Source organism: Temnothorax nylanderi, unplaced genomic scaffold, assembly GCF_030848795.1.
Source record: "Temnothorax nylanderi isolate EJ_2023f unplaced genomic scaffold, tnyl_v1.0 TNYL_tig0001_pilon, whole genome shotgun sequence".
In the NCBI taxonomy this organism is placed as follows: domain Eukaryota; kingdom Metazoa; phylum Arthropoda; class Insecta; order Hymenoptera; family Formicidae; genus Temnothorax; species Temnothorax nylanderi.
In genome coordinates this window covers 2,050,208-2,069,726 of record NW_027249063.1, presented here as the reverse complement: position 1 = coordinate 2,069,726, position 19,519 = coordinate 2,050,208, and the positions used below count along the sequence as shown (strand labels likewise).

Sequence of the window (19,519 nt, the reverse complement as noted above, 5' to 3'; positions counted from 1 at the left end):
TGGACATATAAAATTAGGTACAGATATATTAATTTAAAAGATAATTGCTTTGTATCCATTAATTTTATATTCGAATTATATTATTCTCTGATTCTCTCTCGTGAGTGTAAAGTTTCTAGGTGGCACCACGAGTTACGACGGTCGGGTGCCCGGATCCCGGATGGTCGATGGAAGATACATGGCAATATTTTTTAGCATCTGATCTGTAATTGTGCTCGTTTCCCTCTCTCACCTCGGTTTCAGTGCACACAGTCTTAGCATAGTTAAAAAAAAGAAACAAATCCCAAGACTCTCCTCCGAAGGTTTTTAACTTTACTGACCTTATTCTCTCACGAATCTCAAGTTCGTGAATTAATTGTTTGCAAACTTTCAATATGTCAAGCGAACATAAGGGAAGCTTGTCAAGGGATTTGTTGACTAGGCGACTGGTATATTTATAACATGATAAACGATTGTGATATTTATGGTTGTGTTAAAATAATAAAAATGCAATAAACAGAATTGAGTGCTCCGTATTACATTTTGATGTGTCAAAATAATTAAGAGGTTAGTATGTTCAACAAACTTTTTGATTTGTTAAGTTGATTACGCAGCGTATGACTTAGCTTTTGTTATAAGTGATTTGTTATACATTGCTTTTTAACATGCAAAACTTCTTTATTAAATATATCATCATTTTACGTAATGCATAGTTATGAATACTTGTTCTAAATTGGTTTCAAATGCTCTTGATGTCAATTTATTGCTTATATTTGGAAACTGATGTGTAGTAGCTTTCAGTATAGCGTTTATGTAACTTAAAATATAGTGTTTTACATGAAAAATATAGTTGATCGCTTGAGTTTATTTGTCTAGTAGCTATTGTCTAAGCTTTATATCATTTTGACTTGTTTATTTGAAGTGTGCATGGTTTTGTTTAGTTTTGTCCGAGTTAAAAATGTCCAATTCAGAGGCTGGTGTGGGATGCATTAGTGAGGTAACACTCGCAATTAGCAAAGCAAGAAGTTCTCAGGCAGGCACCGTGAGAGTTCTTGATAGCCCCGACTCCAATGGATCTGGCCACTCAAATTCATTTACCGTACAGCGATTTAATTACACTAATGATAGCAATACCAATTCGGATATTCTTCAGTCACCCCTTACCAGCGATGACTTGAGAATACCTATTGTTGGTTATGAAATCATGGAGGAAAGAGCTAGATTTACAGTTAGTTAATTTTATATCAACGATTCTATAGTCCTACTACAGTAATATAAGTATTTTGCACATGTAGTAATGTATGCTTTATTACTTTTAATGATATAAAACTTTAAAAATACATAATGAATAATGATAAAGGTATGATGCAGTAATATTATTTAAAATGGAAAGTTATGAAAAAACTGTTTTATTTGTGTTGTATTTCAAAGCATTTTAAAGACAGATTTTTTTTCTCTGTTTTTGATATCCAGGTCTACAAACTTCGAGTTGAATTGAAAAATGGTGATTGCTGGTTTGTGTTCCGGAGGTACACGGACTTTGTTCGATTACTAGCTCAATTGAAGAGGCAAAAAGTTCCTATTGCTCATTTGGCATTACCGAGAAAGAAATGGCTTGGTGACAATTTTGCTCCAAGTTTTTTAGAAGAAAGGATATGTGGCCTTCAGACATTTGTTAATGGCATATTGAGTAGCCCACTTCTCATAGGCGTCTCATGTGTAAGAGAATTCTTTTGTTTGGATGAGCCTCCCGTTTTATCTGATACAGCAGAGGAATCTAGAGTGAGTCATAATCATATTTATAGAGTCATAGATCATATTTATAGATCTCAATACAATTCCTATATGTTATTTTGCTTAACAATTTAAATATTTAATCTTTTCAGGCAATATTTGAAGCACTGGAAGATACAATATATAATTTGAGACAACAATTAAGAGAACGCGATGCGGCACTTTCATCTGAAAATACTATATGTAATGAATTCCGGAAAAAGCTTCATCAGATATTAAGGTAAGCACTAAAATGTAAATATTTCTATTTTTTCAAGTAAAATATCATATTTTGAACTGTTTCAGTGAAAGACAAACCTGTTCAAAATGTGGTGCAACTCAATAGTAATTTTATAGACTGGATCATAATATTTTATAAGAGATAATATTGGATAAGATCTGATAGAGTTAATCTGTACAAATTTTAAATCGATGCTGTTATAAAAAAATTCTAGATAATATAGAAAATATTTTTTATATATAAGAACTTATTTTACAAATGGGATATATTTTTAGGGATGATATTTTATACATATTATATTAATTACATCAGCAGAATTTTATCGATATTACAGTAAGCTATATATAAAATTTTATTCACAAATTTTTGCATTTGACTATATATATTTGATACAATGATCGATATTACTTATTCAAATAAATTACAAATAATAGTTTATATAGATGTCTTACATCTTTAAATACATATATATGTATATAAATTTTATTAATTTATATTTACAACTTATCTATTAAAAATTGCTTTTATGTTGAAGATATAAGATACTGATCAAATGAGTGTATTCGCCTCTATTTCCGAGGAAAAGATGTATGAATCTCAGATGGATTATCTATTTAATTTTATGTTATATTTATACGACTGAATGAAATGTTTAGCGGGCTGAACATTAGATCATAATAATTTTCTGCATTTTTTTTCATTATGGCGAACTAAAACTTTGCTCAGCCGGTTGCACAAAAGATGAAAAGTAACATTTGTATGAGTAATATCTTTGATATATTTGATGAAATCATGCATTCTGTAAATTGTATATCTATTCATTTATCTTATTCTATTTATATAAAATTATCGTCAACTGTATAAAAGTTTGAATAATTTTACTGTATATTATAAACTGTTGAAAAAAATGTTATAAAAAAACGTAAGTAAGATATTAATTAAAATTTTATGTTTATGAAATACTATTTTAAATATAGCAAAATATATTGTTAGATATAATCAATATCTGACATTGTAAATAAAATAAAGTATATTGCAATATGCGTTATTTTTTCGTCTTAATATTTATTATATCTAAAATATCAAAAAAGTAATTTAATAGTAAAATATTGTAATATTGCATTATTGCAATATACAAACTATAATTTTTTCTAACTGTTTGCGTGTTGTGTTACTCTCATACATCTCGATATTTTCTATGTACAATATTAATCACAACACTACACACATATGCACACACACTCTTAAAATATAAAATAATATATATATATATAAATCTATATACAGAAATTCTTCAATTTCTTTATATGATTAAGGCAATTCTTTTATGCTTATTACAATAATTAAATTTTCAAGTTATTTCGATAATAAAAATGAGTAATTATGTGTGTGCATAGCCCCACACACACACACACACACACACACACACACACACACACACACACACATACTACGTTTACGCGAGCGTTACTTCTGTAGTAACTTACGATAATTCACATTTACGCGGAGTAAATTATCGTAATTTACTACAAAATCCCGTTTATGCGAAAGAATTATCGTAAGTTACTACAGAGGTAACGCTCGCGTAAACGTAGTATTATACATATATATATACACATAACAATAAACTCAAAAATTTCGGTCAGTTTTCCTTTTCATCTGGAGCGACAATTAGACATAACGCTTGCATGAAGTATGTCAGTTTAGCTGAAAAGAGGCAAAAACATAAATTTTATTTTGTTATAAGTAAAGCAAATTATATTTTATGGTGTCAATGATACATAAATCTTTTATATAAGAGACTTCCATATATTTTTTCACTTGGTTACACTCACCTGATAAAGTATTCCTTATCTTCTTGTACACAAATACATGGTAAACGACAATACCGCACAAGATGAATGCAAGTGCGAAAAGATATTTTATCGATGGTTCGTAAATTATCGGGAGCACCGCAAGGAAGATGGAAATGATCAACACCATCCAAGGTATCACGATAGGTACGGTGTACGGTCTAGGAGCGTCCGGTTTGGTCCGTCGCATAATTATCAGCGATATCATCGCTAGTCCGTAGAACACCCACATGAGGAAACTGGCGAACTCAATCAGGGCGATTATGTCGCCTAGCAGGAGGCACGCTAGCGAGAGTATGCCCTGAAAAACTACCGCCGCGGCCGGTGTCATCTTCTCCATGTGCACATAACTGAAGACTCGTGGTACATGGCCCTCCCTGCCAGCGACGAAGCACAGTCTGGACACGCTGAATTGAACGCTAAGGGCGCATCCGAAGGTCGACAACGCTACACCGAGCGGTATCGTGAAGCCCATCCAAGACGGCAGGACTCGGTCCGCCCAAAGAACCGCCACCGCCGGTGCACTCTTCATCTCCGACATCGTCAGCGCTGCCATGTACATCAGGTTCATGGATACATATAGAACGGTGATGGTGGGTACCGCGATGAGGGTGCTCCGTAAGATATTGACTTCAGGTTTCTGGATCTCTTCGGTAACGATCGCGGCCGAGGTCCATCCGTCGTATGCCCAGAGACCGCTGTAGAAGGCCAGGGCAATATCCCCGGCTGACGTGGTGGTGCCACGAAAAGAATTATTAAGGAGTTCCACGTGACCTGAGCTTAGCCACCATATCCCACCGCCGATCACCACCATACAGGCGACTACTTTGCACACGGTGAAGACGTTCTGTACTTTTACGTAGAGCTTGACACTGACGAGATTGATGTACGTTATCAAACCCAATGCTACGATCGCTATGAGCTTCTTCAATGTCATCATGGAATCCCTGGGTAGATTGCAAAGGTATCCGGAAAACGGCTGCACGCTGTACTCCGCGAAAGTCAATATGATTACTGCCACTTCCGCTGGCCGTAGCAGCATCACGTAGATCCAGGAACAGGTGAACGCCGGTATCTGACCGGCATAATGGTGTAATGGCCCGAAGGCTTCAATGAAGTACGCATATTCGGCACCGGAACGTGGTACCACGGTACTCAACTCGGCGAAGGCCAACGCGCCCAGCAGGGATAGCACGCCGCAGCTGATCCAAACGACCAAGCAAAATCCCACAGATCCTGATCGCTCAAAAGCGCTGGTTGGTGACACGAAAATGCCGGAACCTGGACAATAGAGGTAACGAGATTGCAGTTAATAAAGTAATTCGGTAGTATTCGGTGGAGTCAGTAGAGTCACGACAGTAGCTGGCTAATGCCTCATGACGCGGATGACCGCTTAATCTCGATTAACCTTTCCGACGTTTTTAGTCGTATATAATTATTATATTGATAGACAAAATATTGGTTGACGGATTATTACTCTGTTGACCATTGAGAGAGCATTTAGATCATTTGTAGGCTGCGTGACGTAGTTTTCCTTTATTACATATTAATGAATTATAAAAAATTGTTATTATTAGGATTTTAACACGAGCAGGCTGTGTGATGTTAAGTTTTCCTTTATTACCTATTGATAAATTATAAATTTTTATTATTAGGATTTTAACATGTGCAGGTTGCGTGATGTTAAGTTCTTTTATTACCTATTGATAAATTGTTAAGAATTTTTATTGGGATCTTAACATCGAAATAATCGGGATGAAATGTTCGACAAACATGATGTTATTTCATTGCGTTACTGCGTTGGTTTATATCGGGTAATATAATTTGATCGTATAAGATACAATATCACAGTAATTAATCCTCTCTTGAACCGTGAATTCTTTGGAGATTCTAAAGCAGATAAAGGATAAGATCTGTCTGTCGAGAGATAACACTCGAAGAATTTGAAGCTTTTTACTAAACTTTCGAGTGATTATACCACGAAAATAGACGTTCTAGTAATTTAGAAATATTTAGCTCATTTAAAATCTAATCGCTCAATATTTTATCTATGCAACTGTTGACTTGTACGCACATGTAAAATTCTTTATTTCGCGATATAACTTTTTTATTGACTTAAAAGAACATTATTAATCTTATATTTTTATTTTTGTAACACCCGGTATCTAAGACCGCGTGAGAAAGCATTCCGGACACTGTCAATCAACTGTTAAAATACAAGAGCTTTAATGTATAAAGCGGTATCTTATTTGGGTCTATACAATTATGTAATTACTGTTAACTGCTCTTAAATTGTTGTCTTGCACTAAAGGCTACCATCGCAGTTCTGAGAATGTCATAATTTATGATTGTTACTTATTGTGTACGATCGTTCTAATGAAATATTGATAAATGCTTTTGTGATTATACGTTATCTAAAAGTATATGTAACTTTCGTGATATACATACATCTCGCTACTTTATGACGAATGATGGTCAAAACAAAAACGCAATAACAAGAATATATTATTGGCACGAGAAAAAGCCGGGCAATGACTTTCTTTGTGTCTAAAAATGCGTTGCTTTAAATTCAAAACTCACGATCACGAAACGTAAAAGGATTAAAACTAATTGACGAATATTCTCCGCGAAATTGAGTTTTCCCTTAATTATCAAAATCAGAAAACTTTCTGCAAGCATATGTAACTTTCATGATGTACAGATATACATACCTACATCTCGCCGCTTTATGAGTGGTGGTCAAAATAAAAGCGCAATAACAAGGCTATTTTATTGGCATGAGAAGAATGTCGAGCAGTGACTTACTTTGCTTCTAAAGAAGCGTTGATTTAAATTCGGAGCTTACGAAAAGAATTAAAACGAATTGATGAACATATTTATTCTCTGCGAAATCGAGTTCTTCTTTAATTTTCAAAATCAGGAAACTATTATCGTGTTTTAGGTTCTATTTTATCGCATGGTTACTATTCTACTTTACTATTTAGTATTCTAAATATGTTTATGCCATTTTTCAGATTTTTCTCAGTGAGAGTAAATAGTCTTCTCTAATTTCTTTTATAGAATGCATTAATTTGGATATAATGTTACAATTTTCGATCAGGTTGAAAAAAGAGGGGACAGAACAGAAATAGAATAATATTCGAAATTTTTGGAACACATTCTTATTATATAATTTTATCACGCTCAGGAACATCTGAAGAATGAATAATTTTATGACGTATATTGGAATTATTTTTATCACGTAATTACTTTCGATACTTTTTAATTTGCTCTTGACACAGATGTTCTTCAGTTCAGTGGAAAATCGAATTTATATCTTTTACGCAAATTTTTTTTACTTACGTTCGAACGAATGTGATTACATTAATATACTACTTAATATACTATGCAATTTAGTTCAACGATTAATTATTCATTGTATCGCCGAACAATGCCGAATGAAAATAATTTTCGTGACTTGCAACAAAGAGCGCGCTGCATTGTGCCGAATCTTTTTTTAGCACAATGCAGTAGCGGATTTGAACGAGATCGCCTTCTTTGTGTCGCATTACGGTTTATCGCTCGAAGCATGATCGCAAACGAGAGTGTCAGAGATCGGGAATCCGCAAATAAAAATAAAATGTGTCATGGATTTCTACTTTTATCATTTAGACGTGTTGCAATCTGTGTTGCAGTTCCACAATCTCGATCAAACTCGCGGAATATCATGGCACGGGAACATGATACGAGCACCGCACGCGGGAACAAAAACGTGTGCACGTGTACAGTACACGCATGTTTAATTTACATATTAAATCCAAATGGCAGACGCGAGATAAATTCTGATTAAGTTCTGATCGTGCTTATAGACGACGATTGCATTCACGATTCGCATATTCGCGAAAAGGTAGATTCTTATGTCCATTTCGACCAATGCAGATTAATTTTAATCTCGGTTTAACTTACTTTTTTATCTTTTTCTAGTTCTAAGAATTAGACAAAAGGTAAACAAATAAAAGGTAAGTTAAACCAAGATTGAAGTTAATTTGCATTTGTAGAAATTAGTCAATAATCGTGCCTTACCTATCATCACCGCCAGAATGATGCTGACCGCGCTGAAGAGCCCCAGCTCTCTCTTCAGCTCGACTTTTCCGACCGTTTGCTCCTCGTGTGCCATTTTTTTTCCGTATGTCGCGAACGAGACGAGGAACGAGAGCGTGGAGCACGTTTCACCGATCCACCGACACTGTCAACAATGATTCAAAATTCAATGACACATCGCACGGACTGGCGGGCTCTCCGTTTGACGGTAGTGGCGGAGGGCGGAGGCGGCGGTGGCGGTTTTTATCTTCTCTCCTCTGGACGGCAACCGCGAGCTTGTCGTCGGCGCTCCGCGCACGATGGTAGCGGGCTCGACCACGCGACTGAAGCTATTGGAAGGGTTTTATCACTGCCAGAGCCTCAAATCGACACTGGACTCTGTTAATGGATCAGCTTGTCGCTTAATTATTTTTTTTTCTTCGTGGGCACTGACGCTGATAAGGAGAGACACTCATCCTCGCCGCAGACGGCTCGCTATCTTTCTTGATTGTCGGTCACCGCGGGTTAGAGGATGAGCGAATGAACGAATCTCGAGAAATCAGCATTATACAGCGTTAAACGCCAGATTGTGAGATTTGCCGTCTGACAATTTATCAGCATAACTGGCAATTATCGCTCACGTGAATAAACTGAACTACGTTAAACGGTTTGTTTGCCCGAATTCTACGAGCTTGTTCCGCTCGGGTAAATTGGAAAACATCTAATCAGCTAAGTCGTCAGCAAGGTTCTATCAGTGTACAACCGATAGCATTGCAGCGAGTTACAAATAGATAAGAGCAATTTAATTTCGTCTTTTTGGTATTCCAGGATGGAATATTTATAATTGTATCGCTCCACGACACGATAGTTGCCATTTTTGGTAATTGGACTTGGTACCGGTTGTCATTAAGGTCACATAGATCTGCGATGACTATGTTTTACTTGAAACTATGTCGATAGATGAAGTATAAATATGCAGTAATTTTATATATGATATAACAATAAAAAATTCCGAATGTATATATAAGAGTAAATATTTTTTTTATATTTATGAAAAAAGAAATAGCTAATAGAACAACATCTGTTGCTTTAAAGGTTGATTATTCCTTGGGAAGAATGAGCTAATTCTTTATATTTCCAATTTCCGTAAAAGACTGCCGACTTACAGATGTTCAATGTAGTGCGAAATATAGATAATGTTTCACACAATTTTGCATAACATAGCATTTCTTTCGAAATGACTTCGAAATATCTTTTTGTCGACTGAAGCAAAATGACAAGTAAAGTATGTCACATACCCTGAACAAAGGACTTTCATACTGTAAACATATTAATCGGATTGATTTTTAATTGAGAATTTAATTGTGTCAAGCCGTTTCGTATTGAAAGCAAATAAATACACTGTTACTAAGTGTATACATTTTTGACGATATAAACTTAAAAGGAAATGTACTCACAACGTTAGTAAAATTGGAGATTTAATTATTGATTTTTTTAAAACTATATTTTTATAAATTAATACTTTGGATGGAAATTGTGGTAACCACTGAGCAAAGCGGAATTATACAGAAAGAATGATGGAGGTAATATACGGAGATTACTTCATATCATTACTTGAAGCTACCATTATAATTTAAGTGAATAATCGTTTTGTCCGTTAACACTCTTGCTACATCCTATATGTACATAGAGTTATAATCTTATCGTTATAACATTTTTATTTTATGTGTTATACAATCTTGTCAACGTGACGGAATTACGTTCTACAAACGTTATTTTTCTGTCTCAACGAATTCAATTCCGGTAGAAATATATTTGATTTGAGATAATTTGATTAAAATCTAATCAAGCTGAATCTTGATGCGAGAGATATTAATATTTTGATTGGCGACGACGAGTCACTTAATTGTGTCGCATATATTTGATAGCGATAATTTAGTCCTGACATAATTCTTGCATTCTTAATAAAAGAGAAAAGAATTACTAAAATTATTTTAACAATTAGTTCTCTTTGCATTATCTACTTTACTCAATATCGACATAAATTAAGTATCACAAATTAAAGCAGAAATTAAGGCGAACAAAGTTAATAAGTTAATTTATTATAATAACAAATATATTAATTTAATTAATAATTAACTGAAACACAATATTAATGTGAAAACGCACTTTTGATTTTTGCAATGTTATTACAAAATAAAGGATAATTCTTGCTGTATTTAAATTTGTATTTTAATTATTGAACAATAATTCCTGGGCTGGATTCGGGGAGCGCGCTATTAGCGCTATTTGCTTATTCTATACTTGTTTTACACCTGATGAGCGATAAAGGCTGCATTCCGATATTCACTGTCAGCAACTTCAGTACTGAAAATCTATAGTATACGTGACGTAAAATATAGATTTGCAGTACTGACAGTGAATATCGGAATGCAGCCATAGATAGAATGATGCAATAGCGCTAATAGCGCGCTCTCCGAACGCAGCCCTGATAGGCTGATGTCTAAGTTGGGACAAAATCAAAAGCACTTCTCATTGGTTTATCCAAGAAATGTGTGTCAGCCATGAGCCATGAGCGTCACGATCTCGGTCTACTAGTGTCAGTACTGTCAGTTTAGTTAGGTGAGGTTAGATCATCATATCGACACGTGCAACGTTGTGTTTGAATACGCCAAGGAGATCTGTAGATTCGTACAAGCGTATGTATCTCTGGGGGTCAATCATGAATCTTTTCCCCTAGGGTGGAAACGTGAAAAATGAAAAATCTCTCTTTCTATTGATGTTAAATAGAAAGAGATAGTCATATAAAACTTTTCACTTTCCACGTTCCACATTAATACATGATTGACCCCCTCTGTTTGTTGTAGATTCGAATGAATCGAGAATGAATGATGCAAAAAGGAGTTTGCCGAACGAGGAGGAGAACGAATTCTATTTCGAATCCGATCACCTGGCACTGAAGGGCAACAAGGATTACAGTGCTTTCCTGAAAACGATAGTTATTCTTGAGGCTCAGAGAGCTCAAGCCATAGAAGATCTGGACAAGCTTATGTCGGTGCGTGCCGAGGCGCTGAAGGATCCGATATCGTTCGTGGCACAGCTGCAAAACGGTGATCTTCCAGAGCTACCTGGTCCGCAGAAGATCGCAGAGATTCCCTACATCGACTGGTCGCGATACAACGTTTCAGTGCCGGACGTACGGATGAGGCCGCAAACTCGACATGGACACGTGTTGCCTCAAATGCAAACAAAAGCCGAACAGGAAAATGGGAAGGTATGTATCGACGTTACGTACATTTGAAAAGAAACTCTGTATTTAATTGTCTCTTTTCACAGATTTTGGTCAGAGGTCGTGCCTTCGATGAGAGTAAGCCCGAGACTTTCAATCAATTGTGGACAGTGGAGGAGCAAAGGCGACTCGAAGAACTTTTAATTGTGTATCCACCAGAAGAAGTAGAAATGAGACGTTGGACCAAGATAGCGAATGCATTAGGTATGTTAATAACATATATTGCTTTGCAAGTGAGATGTTTATAACTGCTTATTTTTGTAGGAAATCGAACGCCTAAGCAAGTATCCAGTAGAGTTCAAAAGTACTTTATTAAGCTCTTAAGAGCAGGTTTACCCATACCAGGCAGAGGACCTAAGTTAAAACTGGATTGCAAGAGAAGTTTAACTCATAAACAGCGTAACAATCACTTCTTATTTAAACGCTCGACGTTCTTTCCACATCAAGATATTTGCTTTAACTCGTCAGATGAGATTAAGGAACAGCCTGTAGCAGAGGATTCTGTAAGCACTGTAAATTATTGTTTTATATAAAGTGTTAGATATTGAAAAGTTGTTAATATTATTATTCTTTCCAGGAGGATGATACACTAAACGGAGGAAGTGATGATAATTCCGAGTTAAGGCAGATACATTTATTGCGCCAAGTAAAGACTGAAAAGGAACAGGACTCTCCTGCATACAAACATATTGGATACAAAGTACTATTCTTTTTATACAGCTATCGTACATAGAGAGAACTATCGCTCATCAATGATATTTTTTCTACAGTGTACGGTGTGTGGTGAGGAACCTTTAAAGGGTACCAGATGGCATTGTGCAGAATGTCTTGGTGGAATTGATTTATGTGGTGATTGCGCAGTAGCACAATTGGAAGCAGAAAATCCCTCACACGATCCATCCCATAGGTTAATTCCCATAAAACCACTACTATATACTAGAAGTTATGACTTAGATTATCTTCCACAAAATTTTAGTGATTCTTCCTACAATTATCTCGATCCAAATTTCCTGCCCGGATAACCCAAATAAATAAATTTATTCCAAGTGAAATACATTGTACATATAACAAATAATTTATTAAATAATGGTCATACAGTGGTGGATTCAGAGTTAGTAGTTGCATATTTTAGACGAATTTTCGCCTGAAATTGATTGAATGTACCATTTTTTATACTATCGCGAATGACACTGAAGAACTGAAGATAATGATGGATATTGTGTCTGAAACCACAACTAATTGTTAATATATATGTGCGAAATTGATTAAATCAATATATAAATACGTACATCATTAAAAGTACTAAACCAAGCATTTCCTTGGTATGATGCAAATGATGGATATACGCTCTCGAATGATTTTGACATGCAAGACATTTGCATGTTTTACAAATAGGAGAAAAGTCGTCTGCATACCTAGAAAAAGAAAATACGAGAAACAGCATTATGTTTATACATTATTTTTACATTATATATTTATTTGAAATATGAACGTTTTGTTTTTCACCTTACCTCTTTTCAGCTATTGACATTGCATATTGATTATTCTCACCAGTGTCATGCTCACACATGAAAGTCAAAGCTTGTGACTGTTCGGTAATAACGTACGGATAGGACGAATCGAATACATCTACTCCTAATTCGATGAGATCCAATACAGTAGCTGGGTTCCAACAACCCATTGACACTCTTATTTTATCGGTAGGCAATAAATTCTGTAAAATGTTTACAGCATGTTGAAGTACTTTCAGTCGTGTAAGTTGTATAAATTTTTAAATTTGAAACTGGTACTTACGATGGTATGTCGTACTACTTGTTTAATTTGTTCTGATGAAATGTTCTGTACACTTGGTCCATTGTTATGTAGTCCATCTATTACAAATCCTGCCAAAGGCTTATCTTTTAGATAATCTATGGACTCTTCCCTAGCCTGTAAATTATAACCACCTTCCACTGGTCCTAGTATTCCCTTCGATTTCAAAGCATCCGAGCGCAAATGGATATCTAAACATTGTTCTAGTAAAGTTTTACTTCGACGCACCGCCTTCGACACTCTTTTCGCACTGCTATTAACATTTGTATCTCCGTCGCATAAAGCGACGTATAGATCTGGTTTGTAAGCTTGCACAAGTTCCATATATTTATTAGCCGAAACAACAGTTCTTCCTGTTCTGGACCAGACAGAAATGGAATCTAATTGCTGAAAGCCAGAGTTGGTGGTATACGCAGGATCGTGTATTGATACAAAATTTATATATTCCTGCAATAAAGTCCTTTGATAATTGACAATTTTGAAATTTCAATGCATATTGATAGTCCAATAATTTTATTTCTGCCATACCTTCATACTAACAAAATCAGCAAAAGAAGTGTCCAACTCTTTAATAACATCTTTCATTAATATCGTTGAGGAAAGCGAGACAGATAACAGTTGTTCCTCCATTGTTACATTTTTAAAGATGTCCTTTGTTAAATGTGGTACACTGCCGCCCTAAAAATTATATTGATGTAAAAGAATAATTATTATTATAAGAGAGAAAGAATTATTCATCTCATACCTTTGTGTAAATAAGAAGTAAAGGTGTTTCGAAAGAAACATTTGGTAATCTTTCAAATCCATTTAATGTACCAATTCGTGCAGCACAACGTGCTACAGAGTCAGTGAAAAATTTCATTGTTTTACTACAATTTGTTATGTTATCTTTCTCTCTTTAATACATTCTTTTGACTAAATAACAGCTGACGAATGCTATGCAACAAATATAAAAATTTATAAGTTTTCACTATAATATAACGCATTTATGGATTAATTTAATGTATGTGTTTAGTCTTTTATTTAATTTAATTAATGGAGGCAATTATTTAAAAAGGTATATTTGTTATACAAATTAATTTTATTTGATGACACACGACTTGAATATAACCTCAATACAATTTTCGAATTTTACGATGTAAATATTAAACATTCACAGAACGAATTTGTTAATTTTTTAAATAAATAATAGAGTAACGATAATAATTATCAAAATTTAAAATTAAATTAAAAAATTTAGAGGCATCTACCACAGAGAAATCCGAAAGTGCAATGAGCATGCCCACATTGCCCGCGTTTTAATGGAACCCGTCCACTGCTGGCATCTCTATATGCACAAAACGTGGACACTGAACTGACTGAACTACTTACCGTATAATAGTCGTGTCTAGGAATATTTTCAACGGGTAACACGGTACGTTACATCCACAATCTTCGAATTCGATTCTGTCCCGAAATACCGAAACAATTCGAGATACTATTATAAAAAGACCGACAATCTTATATATAGATTCGCGCGTTTGCGTAACTATTGCAATTTATTAGATATAATACTAATCTTATATAATTTATTATTATCTCAGGTTGTTTTATAAACATATGTATAATAGATATTATATGTAAAAAGAAAAAAGTAGTTTTTTGGCAATAGACGATATTAATTGCGTCATAAAATATATATATGCATTTTATTTATGAAGCATTTAATTGTACATTATAATAAATCATGAATTTAATACTGTATGTTAAAAACTAATTATTCAGATACATTTGTTAATAATCGAAAAATGTATATCTATAGTCGATAATATCGATATTCTTCATTTCGATATTCTTAAATTATCTCCGAGCTCCCCTTACCCAGGTAGCAAAGTGATATGTCAAATGATGTCTTAATAATGTCTATATCATTAGTATAAGTGAATAATTTATGTTCACAATTATAGAAAATTATAGAAATTAATCATATAAGCTTATCATATACGATCTCAAAATATGTTACTTTCTTAAATATTCGTTGCTATATGGATAGTGATTAATTGATGGTAATTCCGTGAATTTCTTATCGAGACCTTGGAACATCATTAATTCTCAAGTGTATATTTTATAAACAGAGCTGTATCAAATTCTTAATTTTCTTTCGTTTTTATTTCCGCTATTATCATATCTAAACAGCATGTGCTGCATACGCTATTACGTATACTGTTCTAATTATAATTTCAAACAAAGAAGTAAAAAAAAATCGACCCTAAAAAAAACTAATGAAAACTAAACAAGCTGTGCACACAGTGAGTTCGATTTTTCACAGCTAGGTATCCAATCACTTATTGAGGTATTCACAGGTATTTTGACTATTCGATACTGTAATAAACATATATACGATGTTGCTAAACAAAGACAAATGGTTAAAGGTAGAAGTTAGAAGTGATTCTGTGCCCTCTCGTGTGAGTGCGACCAGTTCAGTTATATATAAAGATCTATTATCGCAAGTCATTTGAAAAGGCTATAACGTGACTCTTCTAAAATGGATATTGCAGAATCTACTGAAAATCGACTGCATTCTTTTGCGAGACCAGGTATTTTAGTTATTCAATTGGCTACGTATAACATAAAACATTTATTTATTTATGTATTCTCTTAAGAAATATAGAATAATTATTCTATAAAAGAACGCATACAATTTACAAGTTTAATTACATTTATTTACATGTTTGAAATGCAAGACTGTTGCACGAGTTTTTAAATTTTCAAATTTTAATAAATAACAATCTTCAAAATTAGATTGTTCTTTCACGACTTCAATTAATTGACGTCCATATTTTGCGAATATTCTTAAATGCATAAAATATATTTAGCATAAAAGTCTCAAAATTATTTGCATTTTACAAATAATACTACACGCAATTCTATATAATAAATTTTATAATACAATTAATATACCATCTTTTGTTATGTGGGGGAGACCTGGGCTATGTTGCTCCAGGAGTATGTTACTCATATGCTATTTTTTAGTAATTATCTTGAGAAGAACAGTAGACAAAAAATCGTAAAATGGTTTTTTTTTAGAATCTAAAAGAACCATTTCGCGATTCTTTATCCACTATTCTTCTCAAGATACTTTGCAAAATACTAAAAAATAGCACATAATATACCCCTGGAGCTATATGGCTCCAGTCTCCCCTACTTATGCATCACAATCATATATTATTACTTATTACTTATTACTTACATTTCTTTAATTTCTGAATTTTTTTAATTATTAGAACTTGCGCGCGTAATCCATACCAATTTAAAATTGAAGGTGGATTTTAAACGAAGAGTCCTTCGAGGGACAGCAATTTTGACTATAGAAAGGAAACCTTTAGTTAACGAATTAGTGAGTAAACATTTCGTTTTATATCGAGCAAACTATTTAATTTGTTATTAATACGTAATATAACCAATTAGATTTTAGATAACTATGAACTTGATATAACAGGAGTCACAAATGTTTTTACTGGTTCACCTTTACGTTTTAACAATAAACTTCATAATCATATTGGATGTGCGTTTATAATATACTTACCACAAGCTCGAGGAAATGACGGAGAGTGAATATAAGACAATTTTAGAAAAAATACAATTACTAATAAAATATATTAATGTAGAAATTAAATATACTTATAATATGATACTTTCAGATGCAAAATTCAAATTGAATATAAAACATGTCGAAATTCCCCTTCATTATACTGGCTAACGCCTCAGCAAACTGCTGATGGTTTACATCCCTTTTTATTGTCTTATAACAAGGTAAATTTATTAAACAAAGATGTGTTTTAATATGGATAATATAACAATTTTTATTCTTCCAGCTAATATATGCTAGAGCCATGTTCCCCTGCCAGGATACACCGTCTGTCAAATTTACATACACTGCTCAGGTAAAAATTTAAACACGGGTAATATTTGTATGCATTTATTCATTTACTCGAAAACACACAATTGTTTATTATTAATATTATTGGTGAAAGTAATATAAATTTGTGAAGAAATTGATTGTATTAATGAAAACGAGTTAAATGTATTAAAACATAAATGTTTATGTTTACTTATAAAAGTGCTTTAATTAAAGTAAAATAAAATATCTATTAATTTTTTATTAATGTATATTTCATATCTTTTAGATTTCAGTACTAAGAAAATTTACAGTTCTAATGTCCGCACGTTTATCGAAATGTAATAAGAATTGGGAGGAAGCCGTATATAAATTCAATCAAAGGAAACCGGTACCATCTTATGCGGTGATTATTGCTGTGGGCGTATTTCAGAAAAAAGTACTTAATAACAGAATCCATGTATTTGCTGAAAACAAATTTATTGATGAAAGTTTCAATACGTTTTATTTAGGCGCGATTGAAAGCATGCTGAAGATTGCCGAAAGTTTGTGTGGACCTTATGTATGGGGTAAAATAATAACTAAATTTGATATTAGTTTATTTCTTTATACATCATATATAATGACTATTACCATTGTGGATTATCAATACTTCCTTTCTTTATCGATTGTAATTATTTTTCGTTATTACATGTAAAATGATATTTGTAGGTAGATACGATGTATGTGTGCTACCACCAAGTATCGCCCATTTCAAAATAGAATGTCCATGCGTGGCATTTATTTCGCCGGCTCTACTTCGTGGAGATCGATCTAGTATCAGTTATTCACTCACTCGGAACATCTCACAGAGCTGGGCAGGAAATTTAGTGACGTGTGCGCATTATAATGATTTGTGGTTGAATAAGAGTTTCAGCATTTTTATTTCCAGGAAAATTATATGCAAAATGTCGATTCATGAAGAAATGATGCCTTTTCTCAGAAGAGAAGAAATAATCAATGTGTATTATATGGTAAAGTATTAACTTTGATTAACAGCGTTTGACTTTGCACACACACACACACGCACACATTTTTACATTCCTACTGTATCATCTTCTGAAATTGTATTATAGATCGAAAAATGCTGGCAATCAGGGAATGCTGACTTGCTAAAATGCTTAGTACCCGATTTGTTACAAAAGGATTTGTTATCTCATAAAACTATTGATTTTGTTCCTTACGAAATGGGATGTACACTCTTAGATTGTCTAGAGGATATGTTAGGACCTTCACTATTCGAATCATTTCTTCTATCTTATTTTAATGAATTTGCATACAAAAGTATAAGCACTGACGATTGGAAGAAATATTTGTATCGATATTTTTCTGACAAAAAAAAGGTATAACACTTCTTTATATAAATAAAGTAAAATATAAATACTGATGGAAGTATTTATGTAAATAAGTTACAAGCAATGACTTCTACGTTGCTTTCAGATGTTAGACAGTCTTAGATGGTACGCATGGTTCCGTGTTATACCTCTTCTACCTATTGTGCCGAGAATGACCGCATTGCATATAGAGTGTCGCAAGTTAGCGAAAGAATGGGTCCAATGGAATGAAACTTCTAGTATACCTTCTATCATATTGGAACGAAGAAGCCTTTGCGACGTTCAGAGAGAATTATTATTACAATACCTATATTCTTTTCATACGGGTCTGACCAAGAGAAAACTGAAATTAATTTTAGATATTTATATTTTCGATAATGACAATGGACAAATACGGTAAATATGCATTACTATATTCAGACTGATTCACAATTGCGTAACGTAAAGCGAATGTATTTCACAGGTTTAATTGGCTGCTATTGTGCATTAAAGCTCGATGGTTTGAGAAAGTTACAACAGCTTTGGACTTTGCCACTGAATTTTGTTCGCCGATGATTGCATGTCCTATATTTGAACATTTGTACGAATGGATAGAAATGCGTTCAAGAGCGATCAAAACGTACAATCGGCATAAAGGAAAGATGCTGACGGAAACCCGGGAAATGTTAGACAAAATTCTGCACATAAATTGATATTTATCTCGTTAAGAAATAACTTAATTTTCCTTTTTACGCGGTAAGACATTAAGAACTGTATTGTAAAATAATTTATTCTTTATAAAGATAAAACCCGGAAATTTAAAAAGTTGCTTATTTCGTCTGTAATTTATAGAGTCAGAGGCTTTGGACTGAAGGCAAATCGGTTCGCATGACGATAATTCCTGTTAGATCGTTGAAAAATATAAATTTGTGAAATGATTTAAATTTGTGACAATAAAAAATATATTTTTTATGTACAAAACACTACGTAATATTGTAGTAATGAAATTTATTTTATGAAACATAAATATATTAGCATAAACATCTAAAGTTTATTTTTTTGCAATCGATTTCGTCTTACATCAACTGACAATAAAATATTAGTTCTTGACAAAAAGATCATAATATTTGTAAAAACATTTGTATCGCATTTGATATATAAAAACATCGTTTCCTGGAAATACGCGATAAACATAAAATTTTTCGTTTCCTACATATACCTGCATGTTGTCAATTATCACGTTCATCTACTTCTCATCTATTATATGACAAGTGGACAATTATA

General features: G+C 33.5%; 5 protein-coding genes across 6 annotated transcripts; 3 read left to right on the top strand and 2 right to left on the bottom strand.

Annotated features, from left to right (window-relative positions):
- Nucleotides 1–154: 154 nt before the first annotated feature.
- Nucleotides 155–3,041, top strand: Snx16 (sorting nexin 16). Of its 2 annotated transcripts, none has more exons than XM_071707853.1 (5): nt 155–546; nt 921–1,078; nt 1,453–1,761; nt 1,866–1,993; nt 2,059–3,041. In XM_071707853.1, the coding sequence occupies exons 2-5, from the start codon at nt 938–940 to the stop codon at nt 2,096–2,098; spliced, it is 618 nt and encodes a 205-aa protein (XP_071563954.1). In that variant the 5' UTR covers nt 155–546; nt 921–937; the 3' UTR covers nt 2,099–3,041. The 2 variants fall into 2 exon arrangements, with proteins under 2 accessions (XP_071563954.1, XP_071563881.1); XM_071707780.1 differs by having other exon boundaries at nt 921–1,207.
- On the bottom strand, nt 3,016–8,636 carry LOC139773127 (b(0,+)-type amino acid transporter 1). The gene is made up of 3 exons (XM_071707417.1): nt 7,909–8,636; nt 3,829–5,127; nt 3,016–3,700 (listed from the first exon to the last, which is right to left on the bottom strand). The coding sequence occupies exons 1-3, from the start codon at nt 8,000–8,002 to the stop codon at nt 3,636–3,638; spliced, it is 1,458 nt and encodes a 485-aa protein (XP_071563518.1). The 5' UTR covers nt 8,003–8,636; the 3' UTR covers nt 3,016–3,635.
- A 1,834-nt stretch (nt 8,637–10,470) lies between these two features.
- On the top strand, nt 10,471–12,679 carry LOC139773270 (ZZ-type zinc finger-containing protein 3-like). The gene is made up of 6 exons (XM_071707655.1): nt 10,471–10,604; nt 10,773–11,179; nt 11,242–11,398; nt 11,459–11,697; nt 11,772–11,894; nt 11,965–12,679. The coding sequence occupies exons 2-6, from the start codon at nt 10,790–10,792 to the stop codon at nt 12,214–12,216; spliced, it is 1,161 nt and encodes a 386-aa protein (XP_071563756.1). The 5' UTR covers nt 10,471–10,604; nt 10,773–10,789; the 3' UTR covers nt 12,217–12,679.
- LOC139773213 (queuine tRNA-ribosyltransferase accessory subunit 2) lies at nt 12,247–14,387 on the bottom strand. Its single transcript, XM_071707530.1, has 7 exons — nt 14,257–14,387; nt 13,752–13,942; nt 13,535–13,684; nt 12,989–13,453; nt 12,706–12,908; nt 12,484–12,609; nt 12,247–12,417 (listed from the first exon to the last, which is right to left on the bottom strand). The coding sequence occupies exons 2-7, from the start codon at nt 13,866–13,868 to the stop codon at nt 12,285–12,287; spliced, it is 1,194 nt and encodes a 397-aa protein (XP_071563631.1). The 5' UTR covers nt 13,869–13,942; nt 14,257–14,387; the 3' UTR covers nt 12,247–12,284.
- Nucleotides 14,388–16,276: 1,889 nt separating this feature from the next.
- Nucleotides 16,277–19,295, top strand: LOC139768028 (leukotriene A-4 hydrolase-like). The gene is made up of 10 exons (XM_071698250.1): nt 16,277–16,382; nt 16,454–16,596; nt 16,687–16,798; nt 16,861–16,929; nt 17,173–17,452; nt 17,595–17,896; nt 17,999–18,265; nt 18,363–18,652; nt 18,720–18,991; nt 19,088–19,295. Exons 4-9 carry the CDS (start codon nt 16,879–16,881, stop codon nt 18,946–18,948), a joined length of 1,419 nt encoding a protein of 472 aa, XP_071554351.1. The 5' UTR covers nt 16,277–16,382; nt 16,454–16,596; nt 16,687–16,798; nt 16,861–16,878; the 3' UTR covers nt 18,949–18,991; nt 19,088–19,295.
- The last annotated feature ends 224 nt before the right edge of the window (nt 19,296–19,519 follow it).